The sequence below is a fragment of the Myotis lucifugus genome, unplaced genomic scaffold (assembly GCF_000147115.1).
Source record: "Myotis lucifugus unplaced genomic scaffold, Myoluc2.0 scaffold_93, whole genome shotgun sequence".
Classification (NCBI taxonomy): Eukaryota; Metazoa; Chordata; class Mammalia; order Chiroptera; family Vespertilionidae; genus Myotis; species Myotis lucifugus.
The window spans coordinates 2,030,816-2,050,239 of NW_005871141.1; the positions used below are offsets into that span (position 1 = coordinate 2,030,816).

At 43.7% G+C, this 19,424-nt stretch overlaps 1 protein-coding gene across 1 annotated transcript in view; it reads left to right on the forward strand.

Moving 5' to 3' along the window:
- The window catches only part of B4GALT6 (beta-1,4-galactosyltransferase 6), a 53,205-nt gene extending 35,638 nt beyond the window's left edge, over positions 1–17,567 (forward strand). Inside the window, exons 5-9 of the mRNA XM_006091670.3 lie at positions 5,579–5,695; positions 9,156–9,343; positions 13,990–14,112; positions 14,403–14,504; positions 14,979–17,567. Of these exons, the coding sequence (XP_006091732.1) occupies positions 5,579–5,695; positions 9,156–9,343; positions 13,990–14,112; positions 14,403–14,504; positions 14,979–15,126 (678 nt within the window). The 3' untranslated portion in view covers positions 15,127–17,567. The remainder of the gene's footprint in view (positions 1–5,578; positions 5,696–9,155; positions 9,344–13,989; positions 14,113–14,402; positions 14,505–14,978) is intronic.
- The last annotated feature ends 1,857 nt before the right edge of the window (positions 17,568–19,424 follow it).

Consider the following 19,424-nt stretch of genomic DNA (forward strand, 5'->3'; position numbering starts at 1 on the left):
CCCAAACTTGGAGCATGTTGTCATATCCGGCGTGGGCAAAAGTAGGTTTACTGTTGTGAGTCTGCGAAACAGGGTTTGTTCTTGTATTATTACGAATTCTTGTGTTATTAGTATTACAGCCGTAATCTACTTTCCCCCACCCCGTATACGGCAAGCGCTAAACCCAGCTTCGTTGCACTGAGTTTATGTGACAAATAAATGCCTCGTTCAGTTGGGAGGCTGCCTAAAGGAATTCCAGTACAAATGTTGGGGAAACATTCTATTTTACTAACTGTCCTCTGCTATTTTCCAGCTCAGATTTGGTTAATAAATGAATCTTTCCATATTTCCTGATTGACTTTCCTCCCATTTGTATATATAATGTGGCCCAATTTCTATAACTCCCACTTTTTAAACACGTCCTGGGCAGATACATTGTTTATCTGACTTGGGTGATGACCGTGTATGTTGGATGCGATGAAGGCGAGCCCCTCAGTCGCAGGCTGTGGGTTAGCAGGGAGGGGTCCTCACACATACACTCGTGTGGGCTCGGGGCGGCCCTCGGGAGTGCGCTGTGTGGCATTGCAGAGGGTGATTTGGGATTAGAGAAACGAAGTATTCCTGTCTGTTCTCCAGAGCTCCCTATCAGACACTGGACTTTAAATGTTATGGCTTGGTTTCTTCTCACTTTCCAGCAGACAGGTATAGGGTGTCCCAAAATTCACGCAAGAAGTAATTTTGATAGAAAACATAGGTTTATAATGAAAAATTGTAAATTTTTTTATTGATTCATAAAGTATACAGCATAGGGTTATATATGGAATAGCACATCGGGTAAATGGCCTCCATGGCTTTGCTGGCACATACGCAAAGCCGTGGTCTTCATTGGTCTTCATTGTCCCTGCTCCTGGGCCGTAATTGGTACTTGGTAATGCTAATCAAATTGAAGGGATTGAAATCAAAGGGCAACAGATATTAGAATCTGATTCAATAAACCAAGTAAAATTAGGCTTTTATTTTTGTTGTTGTTGTTGTTAATGCTCACGCAAAATTCAAATCTTGCGTGAATTTTGGGACACCCTATAGACGCACATAGGGAGTTTCGACTTAGAGATTTCAGTAGGCTATCAGTGTTGTCCACGCAAACCAGTGGACAGCAGTACGGAAAGTGGAGTTCCTAGGAGCAAGCTAACTGAGGGATCTGAAAATCAGCTCATTTATTTAGGAGCTGCGTGGCAATGCTGCTTTTAGTTCAGCTTTGCACAGATCCTGCTGAGAATACAGTCTCTGGTTCCGAGGCGTTCAGGTAAAGGCGTGAGAGGAAGTTCGGGGCTCACTCAGAGGTGGCCTGTCCTTGCCATAGTTAGTTAACTAAGTGACCCTCCTCCCTGCCACTTACGTTCAACAGTGTCCCATTCGAGCCTTGCAACAGAGCTGAGGGGACGGGGAGAGAAGGAATAACTAGATTTATGTTAAACATTGCTACTAACTTGATTCTTAACATCTGAGGTCCTTTTTTAAAAACACGTAAAAGATCCATTAATGAACGGCTAGTTCCTGGGAGCTGAGCTCTAAAACCAGGGATTTCAGCCGTTCCCGGCACAGCTGAACGGGGCGGGCCTGCATGGTAGACCCAGCGCAGGCGGATGCTGCTTCTACAGGAGGTCGGAGATGGAGGGTGCGCCTGGGACACTGCCTTTCCACGCAGGGTCAGGGGGCGGCCGGGCGGCCTGGTCTAAACCCTGCAGGCTCGAGGGCCAGGCCGCTGCCGGAAGCTGTTATCTCCGCAGAGGCCTGGGACCCCTTGCCCGTCCCAGCTCCTCGATGGGTCCTCGCCACCTGCCTCAGAGCCACCTGGGGTTTGGTGCTAACGGAGACCACGGCCCTCAGTCCCCAGACAGGCCGGTTCTGGGTGGGAAGGGACTCAGCTGCGTTTCCTATCAAGTGCCTCCTGTGTGAGGAGCTCCTGGAGGCACTGGGCCACAGAGGAGGAGGCTCGATGGACCTGAATGAGTGGGGGGGGGGGCAGGAGGCTAGCGCCTCACAGGGGCAGGTGTGGAGCCGTGTCCTCTAGGGCCGTGGTTGGCAAACTGCGGCTCGCGAGCCACATGCGGCTCTTTGGCCTCTTGAGTGTGGCTCTTCCTAAGCCTTAGGAGTACCCTAATTAAGTTAATAACAATGTACCTACCTATATAGTTTAAGTTTAAAAAATTTGGCTCTCAAAAGAAATTTCAATCGTTGTACTGTTGATACTTGGCTCTGTTGACTAATGAGTGTGCCGACCACTGCTCTAGGGCCACCACAGCTGGGCTGCTGGGCGTTTAAAAGTAGGACGCAAACAGGTGGGGACGCCTATGCACGGATCTCTTGCTGGTGCGACAGGAGCAAACAGGCAGGGAGGAGAAACAGGCACAGAGGCAGTAAGGTCCGTGGTTTCAGTGGGAGGGGCTGACGGGGTAATTGTGCTTGAACGAGAGGGGTGTGGAGCGTCAGGAGATGATGAAGGGTGTTTGCAGGAGGTAACGACCAGATGTTCTCTGTTGCCGCTGGAGATGCATCCGCAGGACGGGCTCACCAGCAGATCAGGGCACAGTTAAGGCAGAACGTCCCGAAACCAAGGCTGTGAGCGCTGGAGATAACTGGTCACAGGACACGGAGATCTTTTCCTAGGCAATAAATTGTAAATTATCGGGAACATCAGTCCACAGCCGCGAGAAGGGACAGGCCGGGGGAAATGTTAAGATTCTGTTCAGCTTGGTTTGAACAAAAACGTTGCTTTAGGCACACCATTCAGAATTTCTCCTAACTGTCTCATTCAAATGTGGACATTTCTTTGCTATTAAAACAACGGTTTTGCTTATTTGAATTTGCCAGGACACTTAGGACATTCTCAGTGTCCTTATAAGATTAAAGACAAAAGCAACTCTTGATCTTTTAAATGCCTCATTGAAGAAATGGCTGCATTACGGGCTGTGACCTTACCGTTGTTTATTCTTATATGTTTAACTCAGCACTCAGCCTAATTGTGTTGAAATGATATGGACTCTGGAGCTACTAGGAGTTCATAGCCTCTTCCCTTATATCTGTAACTCGCCTGAACGGCTCTTATCGCCCATCGATGCCAGCTTGTGGCTCGTTCAGAACCGGGACCAGCTTCCTCATTTCAGTACAAGTCTCCACCCTGGTGCGCTTCAGAGAAGGCTGTGGTAGGGACCTGCACTCACTGTCTCATTCCTTTCTCTTTTATCTTTTCATAGCAGTTTCCTCTCCTAAGAGTCACCCAGGGTCCCTGACCTGCCCTGGGAGTTGTATGGGTTTGGAGGTTGCTAGGATACACTAGTAATGGACAGTGCCGCCCACCGGGGAGGCCCCGGTCAGCAGGGAGAGCCCAGCACAGCAGTAGCCCTAACGCGCGCGCGTGCGTGTGTGTGTGTGTGTGTGTGTGTGTGGGGGGGGGGGGGCGGGGGGGAGCGGGGAGGAAGGGATGTGGATGAGGGTTGCTCTGGCAGTTTTGTGCCTCAAATTCATAAGCCAGGAGGTACCTTAAGGGCAAACCAAAAGGGAATGGGATCCAAGCTGGGGCTGGCAGGGTCCCAGGCCCTCTTTAGTTCCTACCACTTAGCAAACACTGGGTAAGACAGAGTAAACATGAAAACACCAGCCTTGTCACAGCCGTTCTCTGCTCTCCCATCAGCGTGAAGGGAAAATTAGTGGTGGAGTTTCTGGGTTAGACATCTTTAATTTGACTAAAGCATTTCCTGTTTGCTCTAAGTAAAACCATTTTAAGAATTTTAAAATTTCTCTCATTTATGATCCTGGTAATATAATATACACAAGTGAATGTTACTATTTTTTTATTTTTATTGGCTGTAGCTAATGCCATGCCCTGATTTCACAGGTAGGATTAGGTCCTAAACCTAGCACTCCCAGTTATTTACACTTATTTGTTAGTGACATTTATTTGGATGTGGAATTCTAGTAAGTCCCAGATTTAATGGTCTTAAATAATTTTTTATAATAGCCAACTTAGATTGTGTTTAAAAATCCAGAATGTAGAGCAACATAAATTTTGATTAGATATAGTTTGACTGTTATGTTCTTTGAAAATGTAACGATTTTGGAATTTATAATGTATAGGAAAGTTATTTTAATTTCAGATTTCATTAGAAAATTTACAATTATGCTCAAGCCAGTTTAGCTCAGAAATTGCTAAGAAAGTAATATTTAGAAAACATTTTAGCTGTTTCAAGGGCAAACTGAGTTATGGGGTGACTTGGCTTGTATGACAAAGTTGGGATCCAGAAAATAGAGTATTTGAGTTGTGATGATTGATAATTATTCACATATTCTTATGTTACATTAACACATTTTATATAGATGGTGTTTTCTAGTCTTGATTTTGATAGTTTCAATAAATGGGTTTTTTACTGTTAGACAAAAAATTGACCTGCTGAGAAACCATTTTAATTTCCATATATAGTATATTTTTTTCTTTTTTTTTGGGGGGGGGGGACTTAAGGACAAATTTCTCTGTTTTCTGTGCTTACATGATCTTTTTGTTAAGCATTTTAAACATAATTTTATTGTCTATTTTATTTTAACCTGAATATTATCTTACCACTGAAAAAAACATAAAATGTAGCAAAATTTAATTGTGCATTTTGATTAAATGAAAAATGTTAATGTAATGATAAAACTTCATGTATATCCCAGGACACATCTCTTATATTGCTTAAAAATACCTCTAGGCCAGATAAGCCATGTGTAGGATAATAGATATGTAAGTGGTATCTCTCTTAAATTCAATTTAAACACATAAGGTTATTATTTATGATCTGCTTTAAAACCCAGAAGTTACTTTTTTGTAAAATATATTTTTATTGATTTCAGAGAGAGAATGGGAGAGGGTGAGACAGATAGAAACATCAATGATGAGAGAGAATCATCGATTGGTTGCCTCCTGCACGCCCTCTACTGGGGATCAAGCCCGAAACCCGGGCATGTGCCCTGACCGGGAATCGAACCATGACCTCCTGGCTCATAGGTTGACACTCAGCCACTGAGCCACACGGGCCGGGCTAGAAGTTACTCTTGACATATCCCTCTCCCTCACTTCTCACACCTCATCCATAAACAAATCCTGTCTGTCGACCTTTTAGATGTTTCAAAACAACATGCACCTCTCTTCTTCTCCAACCGCCTCTCAGGTCAAGCTGTCCTCACCTCTTGTCTCAACTGTTGCGAAGATTTCTAAACCATCTCCCAGTCCACTGTTGGCTTTCTATCACCAAGTCTCTGCCATCACCATATCTGACCTTATCAGGCTTTTTCCGTCTTCCCACGACTGCTCCTGGTGCTCACGGGATAACGACCACACGCCTTAGAACGGCCCTCAGAGCCCACGCATACCGCCCCAGGTTCCCCAGGTCAAGGTGGCGAAGGCAAGGGCCATGCCTGCTTTTGCTCACTGCTAGGTCCCCGGTGAGAAGACTCGTCAGGGTGTGGCTCTAACACCGTCGTCAGTTCGTGAGGGTCAGCGCTTAGTTTTGCCTCCGGCGCTGCTGCTCTGTTGTTCACGTGCGACTGTTTTGCTTTAAAGGTGGCAGTGCTCATCCCTTTCCGCAATCGCCACGAACACCTGCCAATTTTCTTCTTGCACCTGATTCCGATGCTCCAGAAACAGCGGCTGGAATTCGCCTTTTATGTCATCGAACAGGTGAGGATATTTTTCAAAAAGGTAACACATCTATTAGAACGTAATGCACTCTTAGATGTGGTCGGATTAAAAATATTTAGCTTCAGTTAACCAGGTAACTAGAATGCTTGGTTTTATATTTGGATTTCATTGAATTTTGGAGTGAACTGGTAGTGGCACACATACTACACTCTGTTAATCCATTTATCAGTTGATGTACTCCTAGCATTTTTACTCATCTTATACCAGTGATGGCGAACCTATGACATGTGTGTCAGAGGTGACACGCGAACTCATTTTTTTGGTTGATTTTTCTTTGTTAAATGGCATTTAAATATATAAAATAAATATCAAAAATATAAGTCTTTGTTTTACTATGGTTGCAAAGATCAAAAAATTTCTCTATGTGACACGGCACCAGAGTTAAGTTAGGGTTTTTCAAAATGCTGGCACGCCGAGCTCAAAAGGTTCGCCATCACTGTCTTATATCATACCTATTAAACTAAATATTTGTTTCTCTCTTCTTTGTATTACCAGCCAATTTTTCTCTCTAAATATTTCTCTTGCCTCAGTATTTTATATACACAACTGGAGGTCCAGTGCATGAAAATTCATGCACTCGGGGGTGGGGGTGGGGGTCCCTCAGCCTGGCCTGCACCCTCTCACAATCTGGGACCCCTCGGGTAGGGTCCCTAGGTCTGGCCTGAGATCAGGGCCTATCAGGGCTTTCCTTCCCCTGGCTGCAGGCAGCTGGCCCCACCCCCGCCGCTGCCACTGCTTGCCATCTGTGCAGCACTCCTCCCCCACCCCCCCACCCCCCGCCTGCCACGAGTGGCCTCCCTCTTTCTTTGCTGGCGGGTGGGGCCAGCCCTGCGAGGGGGCCGTCTGCCTACCTGATCGCCCCTAACTGCTGGTCTGCTTACCTGATCACCCCTAACCATTCTGCCTGCCTGCCTGATTGCCCCTAACCGCTTGCTTGGGGGCGGGGCCAGCCCACGAGGGGCTGTGGTGGTCTGGTCTTTGGTCATTTCGGTGGTGATGCCTCTGGCCTTTTATTATCTAGGATTCCTTTTGTCTTATTCGAAGCCTTTTGAGATCTTTTCCATACTTGTACTTTTTTCCTGCTTCTGTAATTACCTAGTTTTACACTTAAAATATCATCTTTGATTTTTTTCTGGTCGTTCCCCCACCCCAGCTCCCAAACATTAGGGCGCCTATTGAATTTCACCTCTGATTTCTACACAGCATTGCGAAAACTGTACATTCTGTTTGTGTGTCAAATACATATCATTTGGATACTTCTGGTTTTGACATTGATGAACTCATTTTATCCCAATTTTTCCATTTCTCTTTTACTCACACTAAGCCTGACTAAAAATGTATTTCCTTATATATCAGTAGACAGGAAGTGACCTGTTTTATAGCTGCTGGTTTTTGGAGGTAGACAGTACTCACATTTTATTCCTCAGATTGTCATAGAGTGTGTTCTGCCAGCTCCTGTGTGGTTTATTCTAGGAAGTCATCTACTCTCTTTTTTCTTTTTTAATTTCTTGCTCGTAGCCTCTTGCCTCTATTTATTTCTCTGGAAGTCCTTGGTTTTTAATAGGATGTTTGCTTCTCTGTATGCACATCCCCCTGAAGGCTTGTTCCCTGTGCAGCTGATGATCATATAGTGCATCGTGCATAGGTACAGTTTTAGGTAACAATCTCTACTGTGAAAATTGATTTTCTAAAACCGGATCATAAGTAAAAAATTTAGCTACTTCCACGATAGCCATAGTTGTGTGCTTCCAGGTCAGCTTTCCCGGCTGCCAGCTTCCTTTTCACAGCTTCAGTCTCCACGGTATGTGGGGAGGTGAGTGTCTGCTTCTGCGTTTTGGAAGGCGTAGTCTCCCCAGAGCCCAGCATCGTTAAGTCACTTCACGTGCACAACAAAGGCATCCTTGCAAAGCAACCGAGATCCATATTTCACAAAGCTCTTCAGTCGGAACCTCAGCCTCGATCGATGTTAATTCAGGCTGGTGTACTTGATGGCATGTAGCATCGTTACCACATGTGAAACAGGAGTAATTTTCCTGCTGGGCCAGTGCCCAGAAGCGCTAAACTGGAAGCCCCAGAGCTCCTCGTTAAATGTGGAAGATTGCACACACATTCACCCTTCTCCTTTCCAACCTCCAACATGAGAATGAAAGAAAACACTTGGTAAAAAGGTATTGAACCGCAAGGACAAAGCGATGGAATAGTGGGGAGGCTCGGACACGTTTCTGGAAGTCAGGAGTCAGATGGACTGCTGGCACCAGCCTCAGCAGAACATTCAGGGAAGGCCTCTCGGCGGCGGTGAGGTTGGAGCAGCCCTGAGTGGTGTAAAGCAAGGAGCTGTGCTGATGCTGGGGGATGGGCTTTGGCAGGAGACGTGCGGAGTGCCTGGGCGATGGGGTCAGCCTTGCTGGAGGGATGAGTGGAAGGGAATGTCAGGGAGGAAACCAGAGAGGGGGTGAGAAGCAGGGAATGAAGCACTTAACCTGCCCAGGGAGGAGCTGGACTATTCCACACACGATGGGGAGACTCTGAGGGTTTCGAGGAGAGGAATGCATGATCTAACTGTCGCGTTAATACGCTGACTGTGCACAGTATAGACGGAGGGGACCAGGCTAAAGGAGAACAATTAGGAAGCCGTGCGGTTGTCCAGGTAGGAAGGATGCTGACGTGGCTGCGGTGGGAGGAGGTGAGCAGTGGTTGGGTGTGGGCGACATGGCTTTCCAAATGACATTATCTGCTGGGGAGTGGGGTGCGGCGTGAACAGTGGAGACCAGGGAACAGTGCTGCCGGGTTTGTCCTGCGCAGGGGCCTCGCCCCTGGCTGAGCCTGGGCGTGTAGCACAGCAGCCGAGGGGCGGGTGTGGCTTTGGTTCAGTGTAGGGGTTTGCTCACGCACACGCGTGGTGTATGTGCGGTGTGTGTGTTGGAGGTGAGAGGTTTGCCACCAGCCTCACACACAGAGGCGCCGTGCCCTCGGCTTTTCAGCGCCTCTGTGCAGCACTCCTCCCTCCTCCCCGCCCCCCCCAAAGTTACCTGGTTAACCTGTGGAGACAAAATCGATTGAACAAAAGGGAGCGTAAAAATATAAAAAATGGAGACCCTGGAGGGAATAGAAGACATCTAAGAAAAGAACAGATGTGAGCAACAGAAACTCCTAAGTAACCTACATCCTGATATTTGACGTATAACAGAAGCAGGAATGCTGTCATCCTGTGAATGTGTTGCTCACCCGTGGGCTAGATAATGACGTCTTGTAATTTACCAGAGCATGAAATAATGCCTGTAAGTTTAAATGGGCGTTTGAAAACCCTGGGGTGTGTTGACTATTGTAGCTGCTGATTCCGATGTGCTTATTATCTGGCCATGAGGCACCGCGTTAGGAAACTTGGGAGAAAAGCCAGGCGACCCGGCCCGCGTGGCCTCTCTGTTTCTCTCCCGTGCAGACCGGCTCACAGCCCTTCAACCGCGCCATGCTCTTCAACGTGGGCTTCCGGGAGGCCACGCGGGACCGCGCGTGGGACTGCGTGATCTTCCACGACGTGGACCACCTGCCCGAAAACGACCGCAACTACTACGGCTGCGGAGAGATGCCTCGGCATTTTGCAGCGAAGCTGGACAAATACATGTACATGTAAGTACTGGGCCGTCTTCCGGATGCCGGGTGGCCTTCCTGCAGAACCTTGTCTCCGACACGGAATCGTCATACATGTCCGCCTCTGGGACTGTGCCAAGCCCAGGAGCGTCTTCAGTCCCAGCCCGTCTGTCCGCACAGGGAGCCTGGGTTAGAGTTGCGTGTCCATCAGCTTCTCCCTCCTGCAGACATCGGTGGGGAGGGGGCAGGAGCCCGGCTTCCACAGCCGAGCAAGTGTGGGTGTATCTTCTGGTTTTCACAGTTAGAGGGGTTGCCGTTACCTGTGCTTGGCAGTTGGCTTCCCCGTTCATTGGAGGAACAGGGCCCGTCCATGGGGCTGCCGTGTGGTCGCCACGGTGGGCCTGCCGTGTGGGTGAGAGCCCCCGCTGCCTCCGTCTGCGACCCCTTCTCCAGGGACATCTCAGCGCAGGGAGGGTCCTCTCTTCTTTCTAAGCTGTGGATCCTCAGCTTTTAATAATAAAAAACCGGAAATACCTTGAAATGCAGACAGTCATTGGAGCTGTGACAGTAACTTTTATATTTTTTTCAATTACAGTTTACAGTGAACATTATTCTGTATTCTATTAGTGTCAGGTGTACAGCGTCGTAGTTAGACAATCAGATACTTTACTAAGTGGTCCCCCTGGTATTTCCAGTCCCCACCTGGCACCATACAAAGTTACTGCAATATTATGGGCCGTATTCCCTGTGCTGCACTGTACATCCCACAACTATTTGTATCTACCAGTTTATACTTCTCAGTCCCTCCACCTTTCTCACCCAGTCCTGCGAATCCCCCTCCCCTCTGGCCGCCATCAGCTTGTTATCTGTATCTGTGACTTTGTTTTTGTTTTATTTGTTTGTTTATATTGTTGTTTAGATTCCAGAGGTAAGGGAAGTCACACCGTGTCTGTCTTGCTCTGACTGATTTCACTTAGCATAATGCCTTCTAGGTCCATCCATGCTGTTGCAAATTGTGAGACTTTGTGCTTTTTTATGGCTGAGGGATATTTTGTTGTGCATCTGGACCACAACTTTTTTATTCACTTGTATGTTTTGGACACTTGGGTTGCTTCCCTATCTTGGCTGTTGTCAATAATGCTGCGATGAACACAGGCATGAATATATTCTTTTGAATTAGTGTTTTGGGTTTCTTGGAATGTAAACCCAGAAGTGGGTCAAATGGCAGTTCCATTTTTTTTTAAAAATATATTTTATTGATTTTTTACAGAGAGGAAGGGAGAGAGATAGAGAGTTAGAAACATCGATGAGAGAGAAACATCGATCAGCTGCCTCCTGCACACCTCCTACTGGGATGTGCCCACAACCCAGGTACATGCCCTTTACCGGAATCGAACCTGGGACCCTTCAGTCCGCAGGCCGACGCTCTATCCACTGAGCCAAACCGGTTTCGGCGAGTTTCATTTTTAATTTTTTGAGGAAACTCCATACTGTTCTCCACGGTGGCTGCACCAGTCTGCATTCCCAGCAGCAGTGCACGAGGGTTTCCTCTTCTCCACATCCTCGCCAGCGTTTGTTGATTTATTGATGGCAGCCATTCTGACAGGTGTGAGGTGATAGTTCATTGTTGTTTTAATTTACATTTTTTGCTGATTAGCATCTTTTCATATGTCTCTTGGCCTTCCATATGTCCTCTTTGGAGAAGTGTCTATTCAGGTCCTTTGCCCAATTTTAATTGGATTGTGTGTGTGTTTTTGGTGTTGAGTTATATGAATTCTTTATAAATTTTGGATATTAAGCCCTTATCAGATGTATCATTGGCAAACACATTCTCCCATTCAGTGGGCTGCGTGACGGAAACTTACATTGACATTAAAGCATGCCAGTCTACTCCGGGAAAGACACCACGATTTTCATTGGCTCGTGGAAGTGGAGAGGAGAGAAAACCACCGGAATAGGGGAGGCGATTCCTGTACCACAGGCTTGCCTGCTGCCCGACTACAGAGTAGAGAGGGGCAGTGACCCAACCAGGAGAAACGGCACTAAAACCGGAAAAGAATGGCTTTTGCTCGTTCGCTGGTTGTGATGATAAGACAGCCTTTCCCTAATACCACAGCGTCTGAACTCCAAGTCAGGCGTTACCTGGGAGGGTCATTCAGGTTCCGGATCTGGCGCTCAGCGCTTCTGGAGCCATTTGGGTCAGCCTGCTAGAGTCAGATTGGATTCAGTGTGATTGGTTTTCACTGAAGAATATCATACAGGTCATATACACTAAGAATTCTGAATGATCTCTTTTGACTTGAAAATACTAATTTCTCATGAATAAAATATTCATATCTACCTAGACTAAACCTGGGGTTGGTAGGCATCTTGGAAGATTGGATAGAAGTGGGAATGCCAGCTCAGGGAGGTGGAGGCCGGTCAGGGACTGGCAGGTAGCGGGGCCTTCAGCCCTGGACGCAGCTGGAGGCAGCCCCTGTGCCCAGCGGGATGCCCACCCTCGGAGGGCTCCGGCCAGAGAGCTAAGGCCTCAGTTGGTGTCTTCCCCTGTGGATGGTGTAAGATAAACATGACTGGACTTTGGCTTGTTGAACTTCCGTTTTCCATTCTTCAGTCTATTGTGCCTTCATTTCATCTAGTCTTTACCCATTCTGGGTATAGTCCAGTTGGCTGTTTCCCCTTAAGCAGAACAATAAATGGAATTAAAGTGCTTGCCAATTCAGACATGTCAACAAACACACCTACACACACACACACACACACACACACACACACACACGCACGCACACGCACATCTAACCTATCCACGGATCTCAGGATCCTCCCAGACCACTCGCCTGGGCGAGGATAATCCAACTGGTGCGGGAAACACAAATGTGCCCTACATGCTTATTGAGCCTCTTGAACCCCACCCAGTGTTATTACGAGAATCCTAACTCCCCCATGTGAGCCCCCTGAGGTCACCTGGGACGCCCTGGTTTGTCTTTGGGGTACATGTTGCTGTTGCTGTCTGGGATGCCTTTTGGCCCAGGCTAGAGCCACGCTTGCTTTCTCTGCTGCCCGCTCAGTCGTCCTGGCCGGCAGACAGCCCTGCTCCCCACAGGGAACGGGGCAAGAGTTTCTTCAACAAAAGAGTGACGTATTTCTCCCTTTCTCTGAGGCCACTGTGCTGTGGTTCCAGCCAGATTGCCTTCAGCTTGGTTTTCAGGTGCCAGGCACGGTGTGCTTTCTGCCCGGCCCTCCTATGGCTCCAGCATGCTGCGCCCAGTCGCACATTTGGGGCCAGAATGATGATTCAGGTCTACAAGTCTAGGGGTGCTACCTCAGTCTCAGCAATCCAGTCTACGTGTAAATGAATAACTTAGACAAAGTCCTTGCACTGTGAGTTAGGGAAAGGTAAGGAAAGTAAAATCCAAATTTAAGAATATAGCCATTTGTCAGAGAAAGACAAATGCTGTGTAATTTCACTTATATGTCGAATCTAAAAAAACCGAATTCATAAATACAGGGAACAGAATGGTGGTTGCTAGAGGTTGCGGGGTGGGGGTGGGGGGGCGTTGGGGGTGGGAGCGTGGGCGGTGAAGTGGGTGAAAGGGGTCAAAGGTCCAAGCTCCAATTCTGAGATGAATCAGTTCCGGGATGTAACGGACAGCATGGGGACTAGAGTTAACAATACTCTAGAGCAGTGATGGTGAACCTATGACACGCGTGTCAGAGGTGACACGCGAACTCATTTTTTTGGTTGATTTTTCTTTGTTAAATGGCATTTAAACATATAAAATAAATATCAAAAATATAAGTCTTTGTTTTACTATGGTTGCAAATATCAAAAAATTTCTATATGTGACACGGCACCAGAGTTAAGTTAGGGTTTTTCAAAATGCTGACATGCTGAGTTCAAAAGGTTCGCCATCACTGCTCTATTGAGTATCTGAAAGTTCCTAAGAGAGTAGATCCTCATCACAAGAAAAGAAAGAGTTTTCTAACTATCTACGGTGATGTTAACTAGAATTATTTTGATAATTATTTCACAATATATACATATATCTGTTAAACACCTAAAAGTAATGCGATGTTATATGTCAGTTATATCTTAATAAAAAATAATTTCTCTAAATATTAGTGCATTAAAAATAAATGTGTTTGTAAATATTAATGAGTATTTTGGGGCTGTAATCCAAACAGAAATATTATAGGTATAGGCAGCTTGTCATCTTAAAATTAAATACTAGACTTGTCTTTACTAATATACATGTGTCCTGGTCTATATAATAACTAATGCATTTAGAGTTACATTTTATTAATGTAGAAAATTTTATTAGCTTAGCAACATCTAACCTCCAATCGACAGCTATTGGTAGGTTTAATTAAGTTCACTTTGCTGTAAAAATAATTTTTGAACACCAGGTTTTTAGTATTATAAAGTAACAATTCTAAATATCAAATGTCAATTCCCACACGTGTTTTCTGTAACAAACACATTCAGGTGTGTGTGTTTCACTAAAATGTAGAAGTGTTTTGTATCTGGGGCTACTTTCCATTTCCCAGAATATGATTGAATCAACATAATTATTTGGGAAGCAGCGGTCTGTTTCACAAGGCACACGGAAGACCGAAGGCTTGATTTCATGCGCCGCCCTGTCCTGGTTTTATTTTTAGGATGCTCTGCTCTGCTTTGTTTTTAGTCTTCCATATAAAGAGTTCTTTGGTGGTGTAAGTGGACTGACCGTGGCGCAGTTTAGGAAGATCAACGGCTTTCCTAACGCCTTCTGGGGGTGGGGAGGAGAAGACGATGACCTTTGGAACAGGTATGTGGCTGTACGAACAGTTCAGTAGCAGAGCTCCTCTAACTTTTCTTTGTATTAGGTAACTTGTACTTTGCTATCCCAAGAAAAGATGCTTTGGGATGGAAAAGTTTTGAGATTCCTAAATCCTGCTTTGTGTTTCTCCCTCCACCCCCCCCCCCCAAGAGGGCCTTCTGAAATTATTGACAACACCCCATTCGAGCATTCTTTTGCATTTTAAATTGAACTCAGATCATCAGTGTTTGTGTCAGATGTTCTCTCTTTATGTTTCATTTGCATGTGTGGTATTGCAGGGTTCACTATGCTGGGTATAATGTAACGAGGCCCGAGGGAGACTTGGGAAAATACAAATCCATTCCTCACCATCATCGGGGTGAAGTCCAGTTTTTAGGACGGTAAGTTTAATATCATCTTCAGAGACCACGTTCCAGAATTATTCAATGTGTGAAAGCTTTAAAATACACGTTGTACCCAGAAAACCTCCCCAAGGGCATTTTCTGTCGATGTCATTTTTTATATAGAAGTAAAGCATTTTTGTGCTTGTTTTGAAGAATATACATATATCCGCACACACACATATATTTATGTTCTATTAAAGAGCCCAGTTAACTAGTTATACTAAAAAAGGATTTTCTTAGCCAAAAACACAACACATTTTTCCCCTTAAGGGTGTCTGGGTCATAAGGGTGCAGAGTCATTTTTTCAGGTGGCATTTTAAGCCTCGTAATAATGCTCACTGAGAACGATGGTGTAGGGAGGTGTTTCATTATGTTTGAGAACCAGCAATTGTATAGAGCATTAAGTGCTTTCATTCATAAGGATGACCTTGAGCATTCTGTTACTTTTCCTTTTTCTCTCCAACACCCTAGATACAAGCTGCTGAGGTATTCGAAGGAGCGCCAGTACATCGACGGGCTGAACAACTTAATCTACGAGCCCACCATCCTGGTGGACAGGCTGTATACAAACATCTCCGTGAACCTCACGCCAGAGTTGGCTCCAATCGAAGACTATTGAAGAAGTCACTGTCATGGCAACCTAGACTGCAATGCTGATCATAAACTCAGGGTGCGCTCTTGAAGGAGGTCAGTGGATGGACGTGTCCTGGGCCCGTTATGCAGAGGAGCCGGCAGTCCTCAGTGACCACAGTGTGGGGTTGCCTACAGCAGCCTCCTTCCTCCCATCCCGAGACCCGCCCCCCCCAACCCCCCCAGCGAGCGCTCCAGAGACCAGGTGCCATCGCTAAGACTGGAGGTTAAGAGCACCCTGCAAAGGAAGACATTTTTATACGGAAATCTATAATTTAACTCAAGAGAATGCTTTATTTCTGTGGAAACCTGTTTTGTACATAGGGGATGTACACTGATGTGTTGAAATTGTTGAACAATAAGGTGTGTTGCATGTAATGGCTTATGCCTTTATTGGGCTTTTATAAACATTTTTTATTTGCATGGAACAAACAGTGTACGTTTATGAGACTGGACAAAGGCTAACCCTTGTGTGACATGAAGGAACTGTCAATAATTGACAGCCAGTGACTACAGTAAGCTGTTATACTAGTGTTGAGCTTTAGACCTTCAGCCTCTGTGTGGGGAGAAGTCAGCTTCCCTAGGGCCCTGAGGGTAGAAGAAACGGCTTAAGCCGCTTTTCTTCCTGCCAGGATGGCCTGTTTTTTTCCTTGCTTGCAGTCTCATCAGATTTTGCTAAATCACAACCGTAATGTTTATGCATATTGCATGGCTAATGCCAAGAAAAAATCTTAAAAGTTATGGTGTGACATGAGATCAAGGACCTCCTCATGTTAAATGCTTTTCATGTACCTCTGGTGTTAAGTGTCAGGGATTTTGTGCCTCAAAAAATGTTCCCAATGTTGTGTGTGTTTGTACACTTGTTTGTTTGTTTGTTTGTTTTGGTTAATAGTGAATAGCACTTTTATTATTTCCAGTTCAGAGGAGCCAAAAATTTTTTTAGTTTGAAAAAAAATCAAAACAATTTTTTTAAAGAATGTGTTATATGGAAAACCCAATAGTACCTATAATATACAAATGAATTATACTATTAGATAAGAAATGAAATGTTATATTTTTATGAAGATAAATGCTTAGTAGGTAGAAAATAAATTTTATTTTAAGTTTAATTCTCAGACTCATAGAATTCAAGTTTGGAAGGGATTCTTTTTAATCTTGCCCAATTTCATTCAAATTGTATTTTTTTTTCACTTTTAAGAAATTACATCTCTGGTGTTAATTATTAAAATTTCCTCACTGAAAGCATAATTTAATAGAATTATATCCTAACACATAATCAGCTATCTAAATATGTTGATGTTATAAGGCACGTCTCAGAAAACAGGTCTTATTACCTGACATTAAGTATATTACTTTATCTTAAGTTTGGATGAAGTTTTTATGGCAAAACCAAACAGTATTTTTACTTTGAAAATTATCAATTATTGTTAACCAAAGATTCGTTAAATATCTTAAGGTATTTTCACAAATTTAAAACAAAAAAATTGTTTATCTATACAGTGAATCTTTAACAACAATGACGAACAATAGAAATCTGTATTTGAGAGATGTGTGGGTAACAGTTGACTCATAGATTGTTCACCTGAAATAGAAATATGGTATTTATCTCAGGTTGTAAATTTAACTTTTGAAGTTGGCGTTTTCTATGGCAATATTGGTAACACAAATGATCACTAACCAAATCGCAAAATAAGTGAATTTCTTGTACTTTTAGAAAACCGATAGCTCTCTGTTATGATACAAAACAGAGTTTTCCCACATTTTTTTTCTTAGAAATATTTCCAAAATATTTGTCTCTAATTTTTTTTTTTGCTTGTACTGAAAGTAGTGAATAATCAAACTGCTGAAAGTCAATGTGTTCTTAATTTGTCTATCTGTTCATTTGCTGTCTCTCATAGTCAATGTAGTTGTTTAATTCAATGAAATGGAAGAAAGTAAATTAGGAAGTTACCATTTGTTGATCACTAACAAGATAGTTGGGGCATAGGAACATAATCCATAAAATAATTAAAAATACTTTAGTTGGGGTAATTAGGACTGTTTTGGAGTCTTATTAGGAAATCATATATTTTTTTAATGTGGAGCTGCCCAAATTTTGGAATCGTTTTATTTTGATATACATTTTATAATTTCAAGAGAACTCAGTTCTACTAGTATCTGCCTTATTTTTTTGGATTAAGTCTAATAGTAATTTTTGTTTTAGCTGTGGGCCATGAATATTTTGCTTTTTTCAGTTTTGAATATGGCATGTCGTTCTGTGAAAAACATCTTACCAGTTCGCTTTTTGTCTTTTGTTTGTTTTTACTGTTTTTTCCCTGCAGACTTAAAATTGCTTTTTGCCTGTAATCATTTATATCTTTCAATAAAAGTGGCAGAGTTTTGCCCAATTAACCTTTATTATCGGAAAATAAATCTATTCCACAAGACTAACACATATATTGTAAACCTTTTTGTTTGGTGGATGTATTAGTGAACATGTGTTCTTACCTACTCTGTCAGGTGGGATGCTAGGTATGTCTACGGAAAAAGCACTACTTCATTTCTAAACAAATCAAGTCAGGCAAGTGTAAAATGAAGACACCCTCTGATAACTTAATCATTGTATTTCTTAATCTCAAAATCAAGAAGCATACATATGTGGACATAAGAGTTATTATAAATCCCTCTGGCACTGCTGGGAAAGTTATATAGTGCCTTCAACTGGACAAAGTAACAGTGATCAATGGGCCTATTTTCTTAAGGTATATTTTTATTGATTTCAGATAGAGGAAGGAAGAGGGAGAGAAACATCAATGATGTGAGAGGATCATTGATCAGCTGCCTCCTGCACGCTCCCTACTGGGGATCCAGCCTGCAACCCGGCATGTGCTCTGACCGGTAATTGAACTGTGACTTCCTGGTTCATAGATCGATGCTCAACCAAACCACTGAGCCACACTGGCCGGGCTAATGGGTCTATTTGTAGAAAAAGGAAAAGTGTTCACATTTGCTATAACATTATATCAAAGTCATCGTGAAGATAGTCATTTAAATTTTGCCAAAAATTAAGGTTAAACGAATATTTTTTAAAATATTAAATTTTTGTTAGTATTTTGGGAAAAGGTGTTCAGTAAGAAAACCTTACTTACAATATTACGTAAATACAAAATTACATATTAGAAACTAGCTTATACTTCTTTTCCAGCCAAGAGATTAATACCCACTTTAAAACAAAATGGAAAAGTCAATACAATATTCTCCCTCTTTTTGCAGGCTACATATGAGAGAAAGCAGAGTTTGTGTTGTTTTATTTGGTGTTTGCTTGTCTGTCTTATATTTCTCTATGTATCTTTTTTTTCACATTAGCACTCAAGATTTATTGCAAGTTTGCCAGTTGAGAGAACTAAAATGGCCATAGTGGTGTTTATCAGAAAGAGAAAGTGTACTTAAGACTCACTTATTTATTAAGATCCGAAAGGCTTTTACATAAAATGCACTGAATTAAATGCTATTCATTTCTTGTATTCTTTTTTTTTTTTTTTTTTGCTGCTCATGGAAATGTTTGTACTTTTTTATCATTGTCTTTTATGAAATATAATATTCTGAAGACTTTGTGTGATGGTGTAATTATTTTCTCTTGGGAACTTTTTTGGGGTTATCTGGGTTTTTCATTGTTGTTGTGTTTATGTTTTCCACATGAAAAAGGTCCCATGAAAAGAAAGGTAAGGAACTGTGCTGTATGCTGCCTATCGATGTCCCTATGGTGGGTGTGACATTGCACTATAACATTGTATGATGTTACCTTGGGGAGGGGGGCTGGGGAAAGGTACAGGGATCTCTGAATTATTTCTTACAACAGCATGTGAGTTTACATTACTTCAAACGGAAACATTTAATTTAAAAAGAAGCAAAGAGCCCAGCCAGCAGTGTGGCTCAGTGGTTGAGCGTCGACCTATGAACCAGGAGGTTCACGGTTTGATTCCTGGTCAGGGCACATGCCCGGGTTGCAGGGTCCATCCCCAATGCAGGGTGTGCAGGAGGCAGCTGAGTAATAATTCTCTCTCATCATTGATGTTTCTATCTCCCTTCCTCTCTGAAATCAATAAAATATATATTTTTAAAAAGAGGCAAAGAGTCCTGTATGAAAGGTGACCAGCTCCACTCACAATGAGACACATACAGGTTAAAATTACATTGAAGTGCCCATTCTGGCCTATCAGATTAGCAAAAACCCCAGAATTTCACCGCGACTCTCGGTGAGGTTGCACAGCTCAAGTGCTCATACGAAGGGAGGAACTGAGCAGTAGT